Source organism: Enhydra lutris, unplaced genomic scaffold, assembly GCF_002288905.1.
Source record: "Enhydra lutris kenyoni isolate GAN:26980312 unplaced genomic scaffold, ASM228890v2 scaffoldscaffold44, whole genome shotgun sequence".
Taxonomy (NCBI): Eukaryota; Metazoa; Chordata; class Mammalia; order Carnivora; family Mustelidae; genus Enhydra; species Enhydra lutris.
The window spans coordinates 8,504,268-8,526,590 of NW_019154128.1; the positions used below are offsets into that span (position 1 = coordinate 8,504,268).

The 22,323-nt window shown below is 41.2% G+C and overlaps 1 protein-coding gene across 1 annotated transcript; it reads right to left on the reverse strand.

The window, feature by feature from the left end:
• Nucleotides 1–13,152: 13,152 nt before the first annotated feature.
• LOC111155872 (phosducin like 3) lies at nucleotides 13,153–22,030 on the reverse strand. Its single transcript, XM_022516317.1, has 6 exons — nucleotides 21,932–22,030; nucleotides 19,517–19,646; nucleotides 17,342–17,432; nucleotides 16,934–17,077; nucleotides 15,910–16,118; nucleotides 13,153–13,355 (listed from the first exon to the last, which is right to left on the reverse strand). Exons 1-6 carry the CDS (start codon nucleotides 21,935–21,937, stop codon nucleotides 13,213–13,215), a joined length of 723 nt encoding a protein of 240 aa, XP_022372025.1. The 5' UTR covers nucleotides 21,938–22,030; the 3' UTR covers nucleotides 13,153–13,212.
• Nucleotides 22,031–22,323: the final 293 nt, after the last annotated feature.

The following is a 22,323-nucleotide window of genomic DNA, read 5'->3' on the forward strand; positions in this document are numbered from 1 at the left end:
CAGCCACCCAAATGCCTCCCAGCATTTTGAATCTTCCTCACAGACCAATGTTGTAGAATAAAGGCAGGCCATGACCACCAACGTGGTCTTGATCCACAGAATTTGTGAGCATAATAAAAGGGTGGTTGTTTATGTTACTAGGTTTGTGGTGTGTTGGTGGGAATGGTAGCAATTGGAACTCCATATCTGATGTATGAGTTCATGCAATAGACACTCACCTAGTGCTTACTGTGTGTGAGGCCCTGTCTTTGCAAGATACAAATATTCATTTTATTATATTATGAGCCTTTATAACAGCGTTGTGAGGCCTATACTATTATTGTCTACATTTTACAGTTGAGGAAACCAAAGCTCAGAAAAGTTAAGTAACTTTCCCAAAGTTGCACAGCTACCAAGGAGCATTCAGACTGAGGTGATCTATCTCAGAATGCATATTCTTAAACCACTTAGTAGGTACGTAGGACCTACGCAAATCTTTGGAGACAAAACTTTATGCATCAGCTCTACCTACACTATAGACCCCAGCATCCACTCAACATCCCTTCTTCCTTTCCACCTTGCCTTGCTAAGATACGATCCGACACTCCAGGGAAACCCATTTATTTTGCCCAACTCAAGAAGACACTAATAGAAGAAAGGGTAAGTTCATTATGCACCTTTCAGACCGGCCCCATGGTGACTCCTGGCCCTGACCTGATTTTTTGCAGGCCCCAGGCAGAGGCTAATTTACATGGCTGCAGCCACGCATGCAGCCAGAAATTGCTTCTCTGAGCTACAACCCTTGCTTAGCAGTCATTTTATTTAGGTACACGTTGAGCTCCTTGAGTTCTTGTGTGCTTACTCAGCAGGCCTGCTGTCTTCAAAAGAGGACGCTGCATGACAGTGGCCTTCAGGAGCCGTTTGGAGCTCTTAGGCATTGGATTTCTTTGCTTCTGTAAACATTTATATGCACACATTAGCAAAGCCTGATCAATAAAGGTGCTTTGTGGTCTTTTAGCAGAAACTCTTTTTCTTAAACTCTACTCCTGCCATTTAAAAGTTTTTCCTAAAACCATGGGGTCGGACTGATTGTGGTGCCATTAGCTCATGCAAAACTCCTGTGCAGATGTCTCCTCTACTTCAGGTATCAATCAAAAATGAACAAAACGTTCCCTTTGGTTGATCCTTTCCAAACAAAAGCAAGCCCCGGATGAAAAAGGCGTAAATAGCTTCCCTTACCCACATACTGTTCTATGTGCAAACTTAAAAGTAATTGCCAACCAACTTCACAGGCTCTTCCCTCCTCTCCCCTCCCTCCCCTTCCACCTCTCTCTTTTTCCATCTTTCCTTCCTTTTTACCCCCTCTCCCTTCCTTTTTTCTTTCCTCAAACTCTGTGCCTACTTGGTTTGGGGTAAGAATGACAGGAGGTCACAGATCTCAGTGGACACTGGGAGAAGGCAGGAATCGTGCCTATTTCTCATAAGCCACAGGCTGCAAACTCATAAGAGGCAGATCCTACAATTCAGAATTCCTTTTGAAGAGACCCCACCCCCCACTCCACTATTCACTGACAAGTATACACACATATACCAACTGACACTCAAAGTTCATTCTCCCAAGACTTCTCACTGCCAGGAATATCAGTGTAGGAACTGCTATGACAAAGCCAGGAGAGATAAAACAAGAAGCCTGGGAGGGAGTTCTCAAGTTCACATAGCTTTCATTCTGCTTCATGTCCTGCTTCTGTTTGAATCTATTTTTCTCTCTCACACTCATTCTAACACAATAAAAATGGAAAATGTGCCTTGAACCCCAGAAATCATCCTACCATCTCTGAATGTGATCCTGAGCTGCTACAAGCTATACATTATTCTAAAAGAATTCACATTTTAGAAAACCTGAAGAGAAGAGGAATGGTTCAAAAGTTACATGGCCCAGTACTATGGCCCGATGTAGCTTAGATCCCCTCTCTTTCCATGTTAATGCCATTCCTGGAGTTCAGAGGGTGCATCCATTCAGAAGACTGATAAATAGTCTGAGATGTCCCCATCAACCAATATGTGATGCAGACTTTAGATAGAGAAAAGTCAATGCAAAAACACAGCATTTAATCCACATGGAGGAGAGCCGTCCTGGAAATGATAAATATCAGACTGTAAGAATATAAAATCCTCCAGTGCTTTATACTAAGATTTACTTGCTAGGACCCCAAGAAAATAAAGGATAACTTACAGAGAGATGGGTATTTCTTAACATACTAAGAAAATATAAAAGCACAGGGGGGAAAAGTAGATTATACAAGGATTATGTAACAGTGGAAATGTAAAGGGGGAAGAAAATGCCCCAAAGTTGCCCAAATAAGAAGGTTAAAAGATATAATTTCAGATTCTTCCCAAATTATACTGACAAACTTTACCTTAAGAGTTTCTGGGTCATTTATAATTCCAAGTGTTAGGACCCAGCAATCCATCTCAAATGAATGAATTTATCAGGATGCCAAAGCATTGAGGAATGCTTTAAAAAAAAAAGAGGATGCTGGTGAGGATGAGTATGGTGATGTCAGTGATGACTACTATTATTGCTACATTGGCAACAAAGAACATCCGCGAACTGTTGATATTGTAAATCTTAGCTCATTTAATCCTCATGGTAACCATATTACTTGATGCTTGTTACACATGAGAAAACCCAAGACACCATGACAAGCCACCAGCTCTGCTGCAGGTGATAATAAAGAAAAATCTGTCTGCTCCATGAAGATTGGACCTTTGGGGGTAATTTGGAGTCAGTGCAGGTTTCAAGGTACAATCCTCATGCTGACAGAGTCAAGAATATCCTTTGTTGAGTTGACTCAGGAGTAATCAAATCTCAAGGATGGATCTGAATCAACCAACATGATTTCAGATTTAATTACAAACCAGAATACCAATTTATTGACTTAGAGATTCCTAAACTTCCACTGGTTCATGGCTCGGTAATTTTTTCACTGTGGCCCTAAGAAAAAAAGGAAATAGCTAACCGTTTCTTTCATTAAGTAGTTAGGGCCAAACAACTTAATAAGCATTTATGTTTTTAAAACTTTCAGCTATTCGGAAAAATGTGATTATTGAATAAAAAATAATATACTTACTTCATTTCTTATTAATGTGATGTGAGTGCCTGTTGGGCTCTGTGCTTTGTCCAACCTTGAAATTTGATCAGACGCTTTCACCCTCATTCCCTGCTCCTTGTTGAGTTTTGGGCTGTACCTGCTGTTATCGCAGCAACTGCCAAAAGCCCTGCTTTGGAAAGATATGACATCATCAAAAGGAATGCAGTACAAGCTAATGTTTCATGTGAGCTATTTCTTTGAGCTAGTATTTCCTGCAGTGTTTGATAAATTGCAGGATTGCTGTACTTCCCTTGAAAACAGAGTATCTGATTCCTATAAACCTGCTGTGGGAAACCTCAGTGCAGCTTGGGAACTGCATTAATTTATGCTATGGAAAGTAACTGCCAAGTGTACTGTATTTCTCACATTTTCTTCCCAGGAGCTCTGGGAAACCAAAACAGAATCAGAAAGCCTTTGGGACCCCCAGTCAGTATGGGGGACAACCTGAGGCTGCCCGATCTACTCTTTGATTCAGTTACTGCAATTATAGCAGGGTCCGGTACAGTACAGCCTCCGTGTGTGTGTGTGTGTGTGTGTGTGTGTGTGTGTGTGTGTGTGTGTGTTTATAATACTATTTCACTTGGCTATCTCAAATCCCAGAATAGAATAAAAAACTGCAAGTTATTTATTCTTTTCTATAACATTTACTAAAAGGCAAAGGACTAACTTGTTAACTATTACTGACTACAACTTTTTATGAACTATATATGTATTTTTTAAAGATTTTATTTACTTATTTGAGAAAGAGCGAGAGCATGAGCAGGGGGAGCAGCAGAGGGAGAGGGAAAAGCAGACTCCGTGCTGAGCACCGAGCAGGATGTGGGTCTCGATCCCATGACCTGAGCCAAAAACAGTCAGACGCTTAACCAACTGAGCCACCCAGGCACTGCAGGAAATATATACGTATTTTTAAATGCTCACTATCTAAGGGAGAGATACTAACAAAAGCAGTATTGGATTTTAATTGGAAAAAAAGAACTGTATTCACTTTAATCAGTATATAAGGAAAAGTAGAAGCATTTTTCCCCATTAGGAAGTTTCTATTTTCAATATTTTAAATGTCAATAAACAGAAATGAGTTAATCATCTGCTCTCAAGCCTAGAAGCTAGAATGGTCAAGTTAAAATAATCCACTGTGAGCTATAACAACGTCATTTCACCAATGCTAAGCACTTGTTCTCCCTCATTTTTAACATCCCCGAGCAGCAGGGTGCATCTTGCAGTCGCTGTTGGCCAGGCAAGGGGCAGCCGTAATGACGCTGTTACTGCTCGCCACCTTCTGGCTGCATCAAGAAGTGCCAGCTCAAACCTCGCAGAACATGTTGTCCGAGGGGACTCGGGCCGTTTTCGGAATCCTTTACCCAATGCCTTTTGTTTCTATTTCCCTTTTTATCTATGCACAAGAGTGATAAGTGAGAAGAATCTGTGTTTGAATGTCTAAGAAAGCTCTTTCGAATATATAAAATGGGACTCACTTCCATGCACATTCAGACTCATCTTGTACCACCAGAGTCCCACCTAAAAGGCACACCACTGTTGTGTATCTGCCCAGGCTTGCCTCCCAGGCATAGACACATTCTCATTCTTTGTGCATGCACAGTCCAGAAGTGCAGGGGAATTAACTTCTCTAGAAGCAGCCTTCAAGGGGTGGGCAGGATTGGGAGATAAATAACTCAGACTCCTATCAATGGGTGAACAACTGGGGGCTTTTTCGAGGTCCTAAAGGGATTGAGTTTCTACTGCCTACCTGCCTCACTGACCGGATTATCAGCCTTATACTAGCTTTTCCCCTTCCCTGCCTCTCTTCTCAGCTCCCTGCCTCCTGAACCCTGGGATCTCCTCTCTAACTCTTTACTCAGATCCTTGGCTCAGGCTCTACATTTGGGCAGATCCAAACTAAGACCTGTGCCTTTTATTAGAGACAATCAAAAAAAGAACACCACCTGACTTACAGTAGTTTCGATTTCCATTTTGCTATGATACATGAACCACCATATTAAAGAAAAAAAACACTTTATTTTGGGGTATAGTTTTGGATTTACAGAGAAATTAAGAATATAGTACAGATTTCCCATATAACCCATACCCAGTTTCTCCATTACATATTACATTAGTATGGTACATTTGTTACAATTACCAAATAAATACTGATAATCTTTCATAATTATAAAGTACTTATTTCAGAATTCTTTTGTTTTTAGCTAGTGTTCCATTTCTGTTCTAGGATCCCATCCAGGACGCCACATTTAGTAGTACTGGCTTCTCAGGTACCTCTTAGCTGTCACACTTTTTCCAATTTTTGTTTTTAATGACCTTGACAGTTTCGAGGAGTTCTGGTCAGCTATTTTGTAGAATGTTCTTCAGTTGGGATTTGTCAGATATTTGTAAAGAAGACCGAAGAAGTAAAGTAGCATTTTCATATCATATCCAGGGTCCATAATAATAAATGACATCACTGTTGACTTTGACCATGATCACCTGCCTGAGAGTGTTTGTCTCTGTAAGGTTGCTCTTCCCACCCATCTTTCCATATTATAACCTTTGGGAGGAAATCATTATATGCAACACATGTTAAGGGTGGAATATCTTAAGTCCAGAATATCTACATAAGTTATTTAGGATTCTGCACCAGAGAGGGTCTCTTCTCCCCCACTTATCTATTCAATCATTACTCAGCATAGCCTCATGGATTACTTTATGCTTTAGGTTATAATCCAGTATTTACCCTGTTCCTCAGATGGTTCCAGCTTTAGCCATTAGATTGTGTAATGGGCTCCTTCATCCTTTTGACATATTCCCATCATTGTGGGGTTTGTTTTTTAAGATTTTTTTTATTTATTCATTTGAGAGAGAGCATAAGCAAGAACATGAGCAGGGGGGGAGGGCCAGAGGGAGAGGGAGCAGCAGACTCCCCGCTGAGCAGGGTACTCAACTCAGGGTTCCATCTCAGGGCCCTGAGATCAGGACCTGAGCCAAAGGCAGATGCTTCACTGACTAAGCCACCCAGGTGTCCCCATTTTGTTTTTTTTTTTTTAAGATTTTATTTATTTATCAGAGAGAGAGAGAGAGGGAAAGAGAGCGAGCACAGGCAGACAGAATGGCAGGCAGAGGTAGAGGGAGAAGCAGGCTCCCTGCCGAGCAAGGAGCCCGATGTGGGACTCGATCCCAGGATGCTGGGATCATGACCTGAGCCGAAGGCAGCTGCTTAACCAACTGAGCCACCCAGGCGTCCCCCCCATTTTGTTTTTTTAACACTTCTTTATTTTCTGGTACTACAGGATGCTCCAGGCTAATATTACACGTTTTCTGCTCCAGTTTTAGAATCAGCCATTTCTCTAAAGAGCCCTAGTTTCTTTTTGGAGAATGGTATTAGAAATCAGTACCTGAGAGTCAAGTGTGGTCTTTGCTACTGAGGTATCATTGCTTTTAGGCCCCCTTAGGCTGATGGAGCAATGAAAAAAATGTGTTTACTAGCCTGTATATGTTCCCTACCTGAATATATATAATCATCTGTATCTATATTAAACTAAACAGGAGTTTATACTGATGTCTCCAACTCTAATCCATTACCTTGGATCATTTTAACTTCCTCTCCTTGCTATCTATAACCTCACACTCTAACATTGAAACCTGGCTCTCACCATCTGCTGTCCATGCATTTAATTGTTCAATTCTAGTATATATTCTAGCAGTATCAAAATTTTTAACTCATACTGCTCTGAGAAATAACTATCAACTAAAATACAGTGCTTATGCAGAGATACTTTTGCCTTTCATCTTATAGACTCATTTCCAAGGTTAGGTGAGAACTTCCCCAAAACCCTGTCCATTAGGTGGTTTGCACACATTTGTAATACGGTTAGACTGTTCTGTCAAATCCTACATTTCATGCAGGTATTCCTCTCTAAACAAACGCTTTTAATTAGGCATACATTAAGCCTCACACTTTGTGCTATAAAGTTTTATGGGATTTGGAAAATGCATATTGTCATATCTCCACAATTATTATATCACTCAGAGTAGTTTCACTGCTCTAAAAATTCCATGTGCTTTATCTATTCAAACCCCCCACCCTCCCCCAATCCTTTTTAGCCTCTCCATAGTTCTGCCTTCTCCGGAATGCCATATAATGAGAATAATGGAGTATACATCTTTTTCAGACTGGTTTATTTCACTTAGCATCCATATTTTTTGTGGCTTGATAGCTCATTTCTTTTTATGGTCATAAAACATTCCATTCTGTCATTGTATCACAATTTATCCATTTATCTAATGATAGACATTTTGGTTGTTTTGGTGATTATAAATAAAGCTGCTAGCAACATTTGTGTGCAAGTGTTTGTGTGGCTATGCTTCACATCAGTTGGTTAAATAGTTACAGGCATGACTTCCGGATCATATGTTAAGACTAGTAGGAGTATTATCCATTTACATTTATTGTAATTACTGCCTTAGATTTATTTCCAACATTTTAGACTTCCTATGGTTCTGTCCTTTTTTTGTTTTCTTTTTATTCTTTCTTTTGGTCTTCTTTTAAATTAACTGAAGTCCCCCTCAACCACATGCCCCCCACTACTTTAAAAGTTACTCATTTTCTTTTACTGTTATCTTGAATTTTTTTTTTTTTTAAGATTTTATCCATTCACTTGACAGAGATTACAAGTAGACAGAGAGGCAGGCAGAGAGAGAGGAAGGGAAGTAGGCTCCCTGCTGAGCAGAAAGCCCGATTCGGGGCTCGATCCCACGACCCTGAGATCATGACCTGTGCCGAAAGCAGAGGCTTTAACCCACTGAGCCACCCAGGTGCCCCTTGAATGAAATTTTTTTACATGGGTATCTTTGCCAACTTCCTGAATGCTTTTTAAGGGTCTAAGAACATTTGAACTCCAATTAAGTCTTCATCTTGTACCCTTTTTGTCCTATTTTTTAGTTCATCTTGCTCTTAATATCACAAATAAGGCATTAATTGTATTCTTTTAATCAATATTCGTTCAGAGTGACCCACATTTTTTTGGTCACTGCCCTTCCTTGAACCTCAGACATTTCATCAGATGGTTGTCTGGCATTGTTTTGTTTGTTTGTTTTCTTTTTTTGAGAGAGAGAGTACAGGGAGCAGGGAGGGGCAGAGGGAGAGACAGAATCTCAAGCAGAATCTGTGATGAGCGCACAGCCCAACATAGGGCTCGAGCCCATGATCCTGAGATTGTCAACCAAGCAACTGGGTCATCCAGGTGCCCCTGAACTTTTCATGTTATAAACTTCCTTTAGTGAGAGGCTATTGGTGACAAACATGCTCACTCTGTCAGAAATTTCATCCTCGGGGACGCCTGGGTGGCTCAGTGGGTTAAGCCGCTGCCTTCGGCTCAGGTCGTGATCCTGGGGTCCTGGGATCGAGCCCCACATCGGGCTCCTTGCTCAGCAGGGAGCCTGCCTCTCTCTCCGCCTCCGCCTGCCTCTCTGCCTGCTTATGTGCTTTCTCCCTCTCTCTTTCTGACAAATAGATAAAATCTTTAAAAAAAAAAAAAAGAAATTTCATCCTCTTTCCCCAAATATAGCTTTGCTGGGTATTAATTCTTGGTTAGTAGTTTTTGTTTTTTCTTTACCTACTGATGATACTACCAGTCTTTTTTGTTTTCTTTGCTGCTGGGAAGTTAGTCCTACAGCTACTCTGATGTGGATAATATGACTGTTCTCACTGACTGCTTGTACAAATCTCTCTGATATGCTGCAGTTTTACATATATATATATAAAATATATAAATTATATATATAAAAATATATAAATTATACACACACACACACACACACACACACATACATATATACACAGACACACAGAAGTGTAGATTTATTATACGTAACTCACCTGGGATTTGCAAAGCTTTCTGAAGGTTGGTGTCTTTTACTGGTTCTAGAAAACCTGTCTTTATCTTTTCAAATATTGCCAATTTCCAATTCTTTCCTTCTAAAACTCCAAGACACATGTTAAACTTTCTCAGTCTCTCTGCATCTCTTTCCTAATTTTTACATTTCTACCTTATCTTTGTGTGTTATCTACTGGGTAATTATTTGGCTCTACTTTCCAATTTACTCTCTCTCCCACTGGTTATTTGACATGGGATTTATTTTTATATATGGAACTTTTTCTTTAGTTTTGTTAAATACATACTAAATGTATTCATCTTGGGGTGCCTGGGTGGCTCAATCAGTTAAGCATCTGACTTCAGCTCAGGTCATGACCCCAGGGTCCTGGGACAGAGCCCAGCACTGGGCTCCCTGTTCAGCAGGGAGCCTGCTTCTCCTTCTGCTCCTACCCGCACTCATGCTCTAATAAAGAAATAAAATCTTTTTTAAAAAGTATTCACCTTATATCTGAAATTCCACCATCCAAAGTCTTTGCAAATCTGACTGTATTGTTTTCCTCTGGCTTTCCTTCAGGATACCCTATTTTGAGGCATCTTGTGATTTTGTGGGTTTGTGATTTAGGACTATGAGCTCACATTCCTTTGGAGCTTTATTTGCAAGGAGTGTTTGAGGAATAAATTAAGTTGTGTTCTTATAGCATGGATATGCAGTTGCTTTTAGCCATGAGCTTAGGGGTATAACCAACTTAGCACCACTTTAAGAACTCGGTTTGAGTTTTTAAACCATATGTAGCATGAGAAGTCAAATTGCTTTGGACTTCTGAGGATGCTTTTTTTTCTTGTCAGTTCGGTGACAATTTATCAACATTAAAAAAACCTTTTATCCCGCATTTTTGGTTATTATCAGGTGAGTTGTTTAGAGTATCTAGTCCTTCACAGATTGGAAATGTAGTCCTAAAGTCTAATTCATGACATTACTGAAAGGCGACAGTGACAAAGCAGAGGCAGGAAATCTAGACTGCACTTCTATTTTGTCAAGCAACCTGAAAGTGGTGAGGAGTAGAAAGCTAGAATGGCTGAGGTTTCCTTTGGCAATGGGCAGGTGACTTTATCAAGAAACTTGTCAGCTGCTACTAACAGAGACCAGGATGGAAGTTACTTCTTTTCCAGTAACAGAAATCCAGAGAAGGCAGTCAAGAGCCAGCTTATAGTGACTCTACAATGTCATCAGGAATATTATGCATCCAGCTTTGCTGCTATAAAGATACCCTATGGCCCAAGTAGGCTGCAATCATATCTACACTTTTGTCAGAAAGTAGAAGGGGGTTAAGTCCAAAAAGGGCACATGCCAGTTGTCTGTCAGTCTGAAGAAGCTTGCCCAGCCAACCTCTGCCCACCTTCCGTCTGGCAATCCATAGTTCCAGGGAGGCTAGAAGTTTAATCTTTTAGCTGATCCCGTTGCTGTTGGGAGAACTAGAGAATCCTGGATCCACGATAGGCAAGTAGTAGTCTCTGCCACAGAACCTAAACATTTTCACTGTCTGTGACTCCTCATCAAGGGAGAGACTGAAATCAAGATAATTTACCAGAAAAAAATTCCTAAGGAATGTGGGAGAGAATAAGGTCAAAAGCACAGGCAGACACATCTTCAATGGAGACTGAACGGAACAAAAGGAGAAGACAGACCACCGTGCAGGTATGGGGTGGTAAGACTGGAAGCCACGGGGATTCCTTGTAGCATGCAAGTGACAAGGTCCTGTGGAAGTCACTGAGTTGTGGTGGGAGGGGGTTGGCGTGCAGGAGGCAGAAAGACTGGACCATCTGCTGTATGAATATAAACAGTATCAAAAATGCATGTTGAAAGCCCCATGTCAAAAAGGTTATATTTACGAGTAACAACCGGTTTCCATAAGCAGGATAAAATCACTCCATAGGAAAAGGTTTCTAAAGTAGGCAACACAGTCACAACGCATTTGGCCTGTCACACTTAAAAAGCACTTTGTCAAAATCTGGCCTCGTTACATAAGAAAACGGAATCTAAAGTTGGAGGTAACAAATGACAAAAAAAATTTAGGCACCAGTGACAGAGGACAGCCTTCTTAACCTTTCTTTCGTAACTCTCCTAAAGTGCCTTTCCTATGCAGTACAATTTTTCTGAAGTACTTGTGAGCCTCCCACCCTGGAAGCTGTGTGGCAGATCCCTGCCAAAGCAATGCTCTGTAACCTTGGGGACTGAGGTATAAATTTAGGCTTGCAATGAGACAGACGTATACAGCTCACCTACATCCTTTCCTTTCCCTAGAAATAAGGAAAATAAGGGAGAATCAATTGTATTTAATTATATAGTCTTACTCCACTTCACTTCTCCCAATTATCACCCCAACCTTCCAGAACCATTTTCCGACCAATCACTTAAGAAAGGGCTACCTAGCATTTACTTAACCCCCTTTCCCATAATCCTTTCCTCTGAACACTGGAAGACAGACTCTAGGTATCCTTCTTGTTTGCTCTCCCTGAGCACTGTGTGTTTCTGCTGGGGAATTAGATGAACTCAGTGCTTAAGCATCGAACTGTATCACCTCTGTCACATCACAAATGCTCCACACAAAATAGAAAATAAGTGGTAAGTGTTATGGCAAGGTCTCCCAAAATTAACTAACTTACAGAAATCTGCAGGTCAGGTTTTACATCAAATGCTGATTTTAAGAGAGAGCGGTTCCTATTTAAATCAAGTTCAGTCAGCATGACCGAACGGCTGCCTGGGACCTGGGTGCCCTGTGGCCAGCCAGGGCTCACCAGCCACATCCAGAGGCACCCGAGTGAGCGCAGAGCTCACACTCAGCCCAGCAGGAAGGCAAGATGATGAGGCAGTTTTCATACTTATACAGATAAAACTGGCATACTGAATACTGAGAACTATATCCTGCATGGGCTCCTGTTTTCCATCATGGTGGACACAGCCCCCCAATCCACTCAAGCACTGTTGTCTCGAGAGCTGCTGCGCACTGCAGTTCTCAGGCAAAGGCAGTACTCAAGCTTTGCACCTTTATTCTTCCAACAGCATTTCATTTTAATGTCAGCTAACAACAGAAAATCAAAGAAGGCAGCTCTCCCACAAAACCCACGGAACTAGCATGCGAGTGACAGAACTGACCACACGTGTATCAACCTGCAATTAAAAGCTCACGAAAAATCCTTCAAAGAAAAATGTTACACAGAGTACGTTTTTAAAAGCAGCGCTGGCTCTTATGTGTGTAGAAAAACAAATATTTACTAACACAGACACTTCTGACAGGTAAAGTGGGTCATAGCTGTTTGTTACTCTTTGAATTACAGCAAAAATAAATTTTGCAATATAACCTGAAGGAACTCCAGGCCCTCTCTAATTCATATTTTTAAGATTCAAACCCACATTAAATACTACACCATTCAACATAAACATTAGGGGATATTTCCCCAATTTTCCTGTTAATGTCAATTTGAGATGAAGTGTTAAATGCTAAGAGGATTCTAGTTCCGAAAATACCTTGATGCTTTCTACTAATTGAGATACAGCTTATGTGTTTATTATCTGCTTACAAAAAAGAATTTAAGGTGGCCTTTTACCGTATCTCAACAGTCTGAGACAAAAACTATTCTGACTAGGAAAAAACACTTAACCAAAAATGGCAATAAACTGGAATCTTTCAGTTACTGCTTAGAAAAGACAATATTTTATAAAAATCACTGCCTATTTCTCCTAAATAGGTCCAATACTAAGATTTTTCCTATCAATCATTCCTCTAATAATTCTGTTGCCATCCTTACAAAATAAAAATAAATGATAATGTAACTACAAGGCTTAGTTTGCAATTTTTCCACTGTAAACTTGATCACATTATTTAAAAAACACTCCACATTCCCTTTTATGTAGTTATATGTGGACAAATGGTAAACAGACAGTTTTATAGCTTAAAATATAAGTGAGGGAAACATAGACATCTGCCATACCAATAGCTGGTTTTTATTTTTTTTTTAAGGAAAGGTTATTAATTTAAAAAGTGAGTTCTAAGAAACATAATGACTCCCAGCAATGATGATTTGTGAGATCTATGAGATGTGAAACATAATTGTAAAAAGGCTAAAAGCCAGAAAGCATTTCTACTTTTTCTTTTTAAAAAAAAATCCAGAGGATTTGTCACATCAAGGAAGTCTGGCACATTACCAAGGCCATAGTCTTAGTCATCCTCAGAATCACTATCCCTTCTTGTGGGGATGGAGCACCGCACTGAGGATAGCAAAGCGTCTTCAACTGGTTTCTTAGGGTTTTCCTCCAAGTCTGTCTTGATTGCTCCAGACTCTGACAGTTTCCACTCCAACTCTATGTGATAAAGAAAAGCCAAATTACCTAAGGCAGTCAGCGTGGAACCCCTACCCTCAAGCCCATTAAGCCAGTTTTTTTAAAATAGAAACTATGCAGTAACATTTGATGATAATTTTAGTGCTGTAATTATAAAGTATGTAGAAGGAAAGCAAAAAATCAGAACTTTAAGAAGGAAAACAAAATACACTTTTTCAGAAGAGGAGAGGAAATAAGTCAAGCAGAGAGAGAGTCAATTATCATATGGTTTCACTTATTTGTGGAGCATAACAAATAGCATGGAGGACAAGGGGAGTTAGAGAGGAGAAGGGAGTTGAGGGAAATTGGAAGGGGAGGTGAACCATGAGAGACTACGGACTCTGAAAAACAGTCTGAGGGTTTTGAAGGGGCGGGGGGGGTGGGAGGTTGGGGGAACCAGGTGGTGGGTATTGGAGAGGGCACGGATTGCATGGAGCACTGGGTGTGGTGCAAAAACAATACTGTTACGCTGAAAATAAATTTAAAAAATTAAAATAAAAAAAAAAGAGGAGATCAAATGAGATACTATATATATATTTGAATTATGGCAACTAAAATAAAAAACAAAGACTAAACCTATCTTCTAATGACTACAGTTTCTTGACTTGCAAACAATTTCCCAGGAAAGATCAGGATGAAACATTTAAAGGAAATACTTTTCACATCCCTGCTGGCAATCCAACCATTAAATCTAATTTTAGTTAACACAAGGAAATTCTTGGGCCTCATGTCCAGCATCTCAGTCTATTAGAGTCAAAGGATAAATGTATGATGACATACTAGAACTTACGCATTTGCATCAAGTAATACAGTACCAAGAAAATAAAGAACCAGTGACTAAAGCCTTGGTTCCTGTATGTCACTCTCTTATAATCAATGAACTCCACATGGGTGTGAGACCTTGTGAAGTGAAATTAAGGGATGTTTTTTCAACTGCAGAAAAGACTCCAGGCAGAACTAAGGACTACATGAGACACTCTACAGTGAATAGCCCGGTTTAAGTGATACTCTGCTAATTAGGCACCTCCATTAAGATGTGACAACCAATTTTATTTAAGTCATATTAATTTAAAGTGCTCCATGGAGACCAATAACACCAGTATTTAAAGTTCTCAGTACCTCGGTTGAATGTTATGAAAATTCAACAAATTTCTTTAAAAAAAAAAAAAAGAAGAAAGAAAGAAAGAGAAAAACCTTAATTCTGATTCTTGACTCAAAAATATATTTAGATCCACCATTCACATGTATCAGTTTACGTATTAATGTTATTGTCCACTTACATGCAATAATCATTATTTTATAAGTTCACTAATCCTCAGATAAGACTTTCTAGAGATAAAGACAGGACCTCCTATCCTATCTTTCCCCTCATGATACATTCAAAAGAGCAGAGTAAGAGGCAAACATATACTTCATTTGAAATGCAGTATTCCTTTGAACACTGGAATAATGCATAACTGTTATAACGTGTGTTTCTCTATGTGCACAGATCTTAATACTTATCCCAGGTGAGTATTTTATGTAGTTATATAAAACAGTACATAAAGTCATATTTTAATACATGTTTTTAAAGAACAGTTGGACATATTATTTCAATAGTGAGTGACTTAGAAGGATGCCATGGGCCTCAGGTTCTCTCTTTCATGTTATGTGTGTGTACATATTTTGACACTCCATGTAACAGGTAGAAAGGAATAAAACAACACATCCTTCAGGAATAAAGGAATACATCCTTCAGGAGTTAAGAGGCAGAACTCAAACTTTTAATTTAACTTAAAAGCTACTAAGATATTCAACTGAGAAAATATTCCCATAGGGGTGTGTGTGTGTGTGTGTGTGTTTGTGTGTGTGTGTGTATATATATATATATATATATATATACATATATATATATATATATTAGTCCCGCTCTCTCTCTCTCTCTCTCTCTCTCTATATATATATATATATATATACGTATACATACAAACACACAGGTATATAAATAACCATCAAAGTATGTTTGTGTGAATTTTTTTCCTTTTTTTAAAAGATTTTATTTATGGGGAGGGGCAGACTGAGAGGAAGAAGCAGACTCCCCATTGAACTGGGAGCCTGATGTGGGGCTCAATCCCAGGACCCCAGGATCATGACCTGAGCCAAAGGCAGACGCCTAACCAACTAAGCCACCCAGAAGCCCTATTCATGTGAATTAAACAAAAAACGAATGTAGAGATCTTGAACTATAACTCAAAACGTATCCAACTATAGGGACAAAGAAAATGTATTAGACATTAACATTAAATATACATACTTTAAAATCCAGTGTGTCTTCTTTTAACAGAATTATTAGAGCCCAGTTATAACTGCCCCCAATGATTCCTTTAATGAGAGATCAAATGTGCTTCTTGCCTTTTAGCAGTCAGTAGCATGGGGCAAAGGTGATTTTCACAAATCATCACAACACATGTCTCTTCAACAGAATCATCCCCTCATCATCTCTAATACACGCTTGTCATTGCTAACGTGCCCTGGACCATCTCAAAGAGGCCCTTACCATCTACTGTCAGGTTCATGCCACCAAACACCAGAGGTCCAATAAATTGAGCCTTGATATCACCTTCAAGGTACACAAATATTGTAGGCAGATTCCTATCAGGATAATTGGGTATGCAGGTTGTTGAAATGGCTTTAATAAATTTGACATCAGGAAACTTCCTGGCAAGTCCACTGAAGTGCTGATTTATGAGGGCACAGAGGGGAATGCTGTAAAACAGAAATGGGAAACAATGGTGAGAGAGGAACTCTGTAAAACAGAAACAGAAGCAACTGTGATTCTGCATTTATACAGGGCAATTCTCAACTACCCTTCTACCTCAGTAAACCCTCATAATAGCTTCACAAGTGATTCTGCTAATCCAGCCAGGATGAATTAACATCTTTAAAAAAAAAAACTTTCTAATATATTCAGGGAAAATGAAGAACTCAAAATCCAAAATCCAATCCAACTTGACTCAGTAAGTCAGAAAAACAGCTTCAATGTAAAAGAGAATTGTTTTGCCCATCTATATGAGAGAATATTCAAGATTCAAAAGGTGTGAAAAAGGTCAGAAAGCACTTCCTGCTCTAAAAAAACTTCTACAAAAAATAAAAATAAAAAAACTTCTACACAAGTACAGTAGGAGAATACGGCTGGAGCTGAGAAGCAGTGAAGGGCCACTGCATCACTTGCCTGGAACAATTACTACAAAGGTCACCCCCAACATCTATGAGAATGATTCACTACATGGAATTTTGAAATGCCAGATTTTCTCCAGAAGGATAAATAAGGAATTCTTTTTCAGTAAAAGCGATCTCCATTGCTCTAATATAACAAAGGCATTCTTTTTAGTCACAACTATTCATTTGAAAGCCTGAAGACAAAAATTGGGCATTAGGTTTGGGCAAATCAGTAACAAAGCACATCACTAGTAAAAAACAAAACAACACAAAACAACAAACCTCCAATGTGGATTAAGCCCAAGACGTCCAAGACATAAACTCAAATTAACATTTAAGGACAGTGCGTAAGATCAGCTCACCCTTGTTTGTAAAGGTGCAAGATTACCCACAAGCCGTCGCCAGCCTTGGTAACTTCTTGAACATAATCTTTTCCTGAGATCTCCAAAACGTCTCCAAATTTATTCTTCAGTTGAGTTGCTTTCCATTCAGCCAATCTTTGCTGCCTGCACAGCACACAGAGGAGAGAAACCTCTTACATGTACACCCCATACATACATACACACCTTTCAGACAGCAACCTTTATAAATATCCAGGTTTACTTACTTGGCATGTGGCAAAAGTCTAAGATGATTCACCGAGATCTGCAATATTACTACTTAATTATAGTGCTTTCCAATAGTTATCTAGGTCAGAAAATTAACTTTTCAAAAGACACACATTTTAGTGCCACACTAAAAACCAAAGAGTCCCTCTGCAGGGCACTAACCTGTACATTTCAATAGCACGTTCATCTTCCTCATTAAATTCATCTTCATTATCCTCCAGCTCTTCCAAAGTCATATCTTCATATGTTTTCACTGAATGTGGTTAAGTTAGCAAAAACCAAAAAACGTAAAAGATGAACAAACTTGCATTTTGTTTTCCCTCCTTTATTTTTCTCCTAAAGATGTGCATGCAACACCAAGCCAAAATAAAACTCATTCACCAAAACCAAAATAAAAAATACTGAAGGTCTTACACTAGTAATAAAGAACTTGAGGGTATTTTAAAAAGATGAAACCATGTTGACCAAATGCAGCAAGACTGACCCTCCCAGTGCCATACATATTAAGGATATGCATGAGAAGTTTCCCAAGTTTATAAAACAAGAGAGTTGTATTTGCCCGAACTCACCTGGTTTGCTCTTCAAGCACATACACCATGGACTGCTGTAGTAACAGTTCTATCTCTAAGGACAGGGGTGTCCCCAACAGACCCCTCCTAGAGTTACAAGGATTATTGTCTTGGGTGTTCTCTTATGAGAGGTAGACCGCTCTTTTCTTTTAACCAACAGCTATAAAATCTCGACTTGGTTTTTATTGTCATAAGTATTCTTGTTTCTTGACGTCAAATCAGATTTTTGCCTCCCAACCCCAATTCTATCACTATACAAACTGCTCTTTGCAAGGTCAACAATGACCTCCACTTCCTAACCGATGAGCAGCACTGATCCAACCTAGCATTGCCTCCTCTTTGAAAGATGGTCCTCCTCTGGCTTCCAGGATAGGATGCCTTCTCTCTTCCTACCTCTATGGCTGCTCCTCCTTTGGACCTTTGCTGATTTGGCTCCTTTTTTATCCTTTTGCCTCCTTTTTTTAAATCTATGCCCACTCCTTTGGTGATAGCATCTCATGCAATCTTTATGCCTCCAGCCCATATTTCTCTTATTTAGAGAAAAACAGAGCCAACTGCCTACTTGCCATGTCTACTTGACTAATAAAAATTTCAGTGTTTCTATGTCCCAAATAGAGTGCCTGATCCTAGCTCCAAACTGCTGCTCACCAAGCCTTCATCATCCCGGCTGGTGGTGATGCATTCCCTTCAGGCTGCTCAAGCCCAAAGCCTGACAGGCATCCTTTACTTACTTTTTCTCACACCCCTCACAGGATCCACCAGCAAATCCTGTGGTCCTACCTTCGTATTATTTCCAGAGCTGACCACTTCTCACCCCTTCCACCAACCCCATGCAGGCTGGCTAAGCCAGTGATAGTTCTTGCCTGAATTACTGCAGCAGTTTTCAGACTAATCTCCCCACTTCCTGACTTGTTCCCCATCTTCCATACTTGGAAAGGGAGGGTGCTGTCAACATGTCAATCCTCTGTTCAAACCTCCAGTGACTTCCACCCGACTAGACATAAAAGCCAAAGTCTGTTAAAGAAACAAGGTCCTCAGTGGTTTGACCCTTAGTTGCCTCTCTGAACTTACTGTTCCTTCCTAGTCATACTGGCTTCCTGGCTGGTTCTCCAACACGCTCTTCACTCACTTAAGTAGCTCAGTTCAACTCCCTCACATCTACTCAAATGTCACTCCTAGTGAGGCTCTCTCTGACTCTCAAATTATACTCACCCTTCCTCCACCCTTTCCAGGCCATTTCCCTGCCTTATTTTCCCATATTTACTTATGTATTGTTTATTGCTTGTCTCTCTCACTAGAATATAAGTCCCATAAGGACAGGGATTTTTGTCTGGCCTATACACAGCTAAAGCCCCAAAGCTTAGCATAACACCTGACAGATAGTCACCTTCCAATCAACATTCACTGCATAAATGCTTTCTAGTGAACCCATCTCTAAATTAGCTCTAACATGTAGGAAGACAAAAGTACTTGTCCCTGTGATCAATGGGGCATTAAGTCAAGACTCAGAAATATTTTCTTCAGGATAATCATGTGCTGAAAATTGTGGAAATGACAAAAAATTGTGGAAATTCTACAGTCCAGGAAGTTGAAGGTTAGAGACAGCCTGTGACTCCCTTGAAGTCCCAGAAATAGTGTCCATCCCAGCACTCCAGTCCCTGTTCCCAATTCCTGCTCAGAGCATCCTTCTACCAAGGCAGTTAGAGGCTTAGAAAGTTGTTTCTTAACCCAAAGAGAAACAAACCTTAAAGAATATAAGCAATCTTACCAATTGACTGCTGAAGGACTCGCTGTTCTTCTTCTTCCGCCTCCTTTTCCAAATCTTTCAAACTTTCCTTTGAGGGCAAGATGCCCTTTTTGCGTAAGATATCATTCCACTCAGTATCTGCATTGGGGTCCTAGTGGAAGTAGACCAAGAATACTCTGAGTGCCAAGTCCACTATGAAGGGTGCCATGTTGGGGAAAGGGTTGAATGGGAAAGGTGGTAGGCAGAGGAATGCAAACCAAATTATTCTGTGGCCTATTTCTGAGAAAGCGTCAAAAGATCCACAGTCCCTATTCTTTTCCTGTTCTCCACTCCACATCACCCTCCCCACATTGGACACACACCCAAGAACTAGTCTTGGGTAAAAATCGGGATATAATGTGCAAATCGGCATCAATGCTCACAGCAAGGCTCTAACCTGGCTTCTATTCGATATGTTTATGAATGACTCAGATTGATTCATTCAACAGATGCTAAGTACTTATGGCAAGTGCAATCTTCAACAGGCTGCTGACCTAGAGAGTTACAAGGGGTCTTCATTCCAAGGATAGGCAGGGATATTCTCTCAGAAGTGGACATTTTATCACCTCTGGAAGCTGAGAAGGAACCAGACATAAGGAATGAGAACTTAAGAAATTACTTTCAAGGCAAAGTGACCAGCAAGTACAAAGGGCCCAAGAGCAGAGACAGGAGTATCTCAAAGTTCTAAGTGGCTGCAGTACAATCAGGAGAACCTGAAGCTAGCCTGACAAATTCTCTAATGGTCCAAACCTGAGAAGGAGAACTGAGACCCCGTGGGACAGCTCTCAATGTCTAACACATACTGAATACTGGACACTCTTTGAAGCCCTATACCTGTGCCTACTTAGTTAAACCTCACAACCAAGGAGAGACGTGACATTTATGAAGACAGTGCCATCCTAGAACAAGTCAAATTTACCAGGATCAAATGTCAGAAGGATAAATGTCAAAGTGGGCTTTTGCTCCCAAAGCCAGCTAGCCAAACACTGGTTTTGCATGGGTTTGGCAGGAACCCTGCTAATGGACCTGGTTTGGAATAAGAAATCAAGGAGCCCTGTGGAAAGGGCACTAGGACAGCCAGGCTCCAGCCCGAACTCCATGTCACTGTCTTGCTGAGATATATCAAAAGAAAATGAACAGAATCCTTTCAACAGGGTGCTCAGGGAAGACCTCTGCAGAGATGACATTTCAAAGCAGGGTCCTGAAGGATAGAGAATACAAAGGAGGCCAGGGCAGCCCTGGGACTTCCTCTTCACCATTTAAGAGTGTCTAGCTTCTGGCAGACACACTGTATTTGTAGATGCTTATTCTCTCCAGCTGCTAATGCCTAATACTCCAAGCAAAGGTCCACTAACTCCATTTCTTATAGGCCACTTAGCCAGAGACGATTTAATCAGAATTCTGGACTACAGTGAGGTCTGGAAAGCAGCAGAATGACTTTGACAGAGGGTCCTCTGACAATGACAGAATTTAGCTGTCACAAATTTTTGTTAATTCCCATGATGTCTTCATTTTCTTTCACTTTTAGTCCAATTCCATTAGAAAATTACTGATACCAAAAAAGGGGGACAGGGGCGCCTGGGTGGCTCAGTGGGTTAAAGCCTCTGCCTTCGGCTCAGGGCATGATCCCAGGGTCCTGGGATAGAGCCCCCCCTTGGGCTCTCTGCTTAGCAGGGAGCCTGCTTCCTCCTCTCTCTCTGCCTGCCTCTCTGCCTACTTGTGATCTCTTTCTGTCAAATAAATAAAATCTTTAAAAAGGGGGGGGGGGACAAAACTAGGGGATTTGGTTTTACCTATTTTAAGACAGAAAGTAACTAAGGAGAGGGACCCTAGGGATGAGCTTTGGGAGCCACAGAATCGGAGACGGAGTGCACCTCTACCTGAACATCAATGTTGGGGGTTAAAGCATGCAACTAAACCCTCACCCAGCTCTAAGTGTAGTCAGGAACACAGGTTCCGCCACTGTTCTACGTTATGGCACGTCCAGGCGGGACCCTTCCCTTCTTCGAGCCTCAGCTTCCGTAGCCACAATGTGCCCATAACACACCTGCCCAGGAGCTAAGATAATTAAGGAACAGGAAGTAACTCTGTCAGGTGGGATGCTGCGAGTCCTTCACAGACTTCACGGGATCCGACCTTAAGGACAGGTGGCCGCCAAAGACAGATTTGCGGGTGAGACACACAGCGGTGGGGAGACCCAGCCCGAAGGTCCTGGCCGGACCACGCCCGCCCTCACGCACGGCGCCTGCGCTGGGCCTAGACTCGCGTGATATTTCGCGTGCCGGTGGCGCCCGGCGCTTAGTACAGTCCCAGCCCAGACGGTCCGTCGCTGCCACAGACCCGGCGGGGCAAACGAGCTGCGGTGGACTCCAGGGCTCGGACCCCCAGGTTCTTTACCTGCATCTTGTCTAAAATCGCTCAGCCCAGTCCTCAGCAGCGGCCCCGCCCCTCAGCTCTCTTCCGCGCACGCGCGCAGCCGTCACCCCGCCTCTTCTCCCAGCCCGGCCTTCGCCCCGCCCTCTAAGAGTGAGCAGGGCGGAGCCAGGGAGTGAGGCCGCTGAACCTGTGCCCACTCAAGAAACCCGGCAGAAGCTGTGCGCATGCGCAATGGGGTGCCTCCGGGGTTGGTGTCGCTGGCTTCACGTGACCCGGAGCCAATTCTCCGTACTACCTTATTAGGGCAAGTCTCTGTGATTGGAAAGGTGGAACTCGATGGAGGACGTCCTCGGCACCGTGAGTGGTGTCCTGACGCAGACGCATTCCTAGTAAAACTGTGGCTCAAGAAGTCA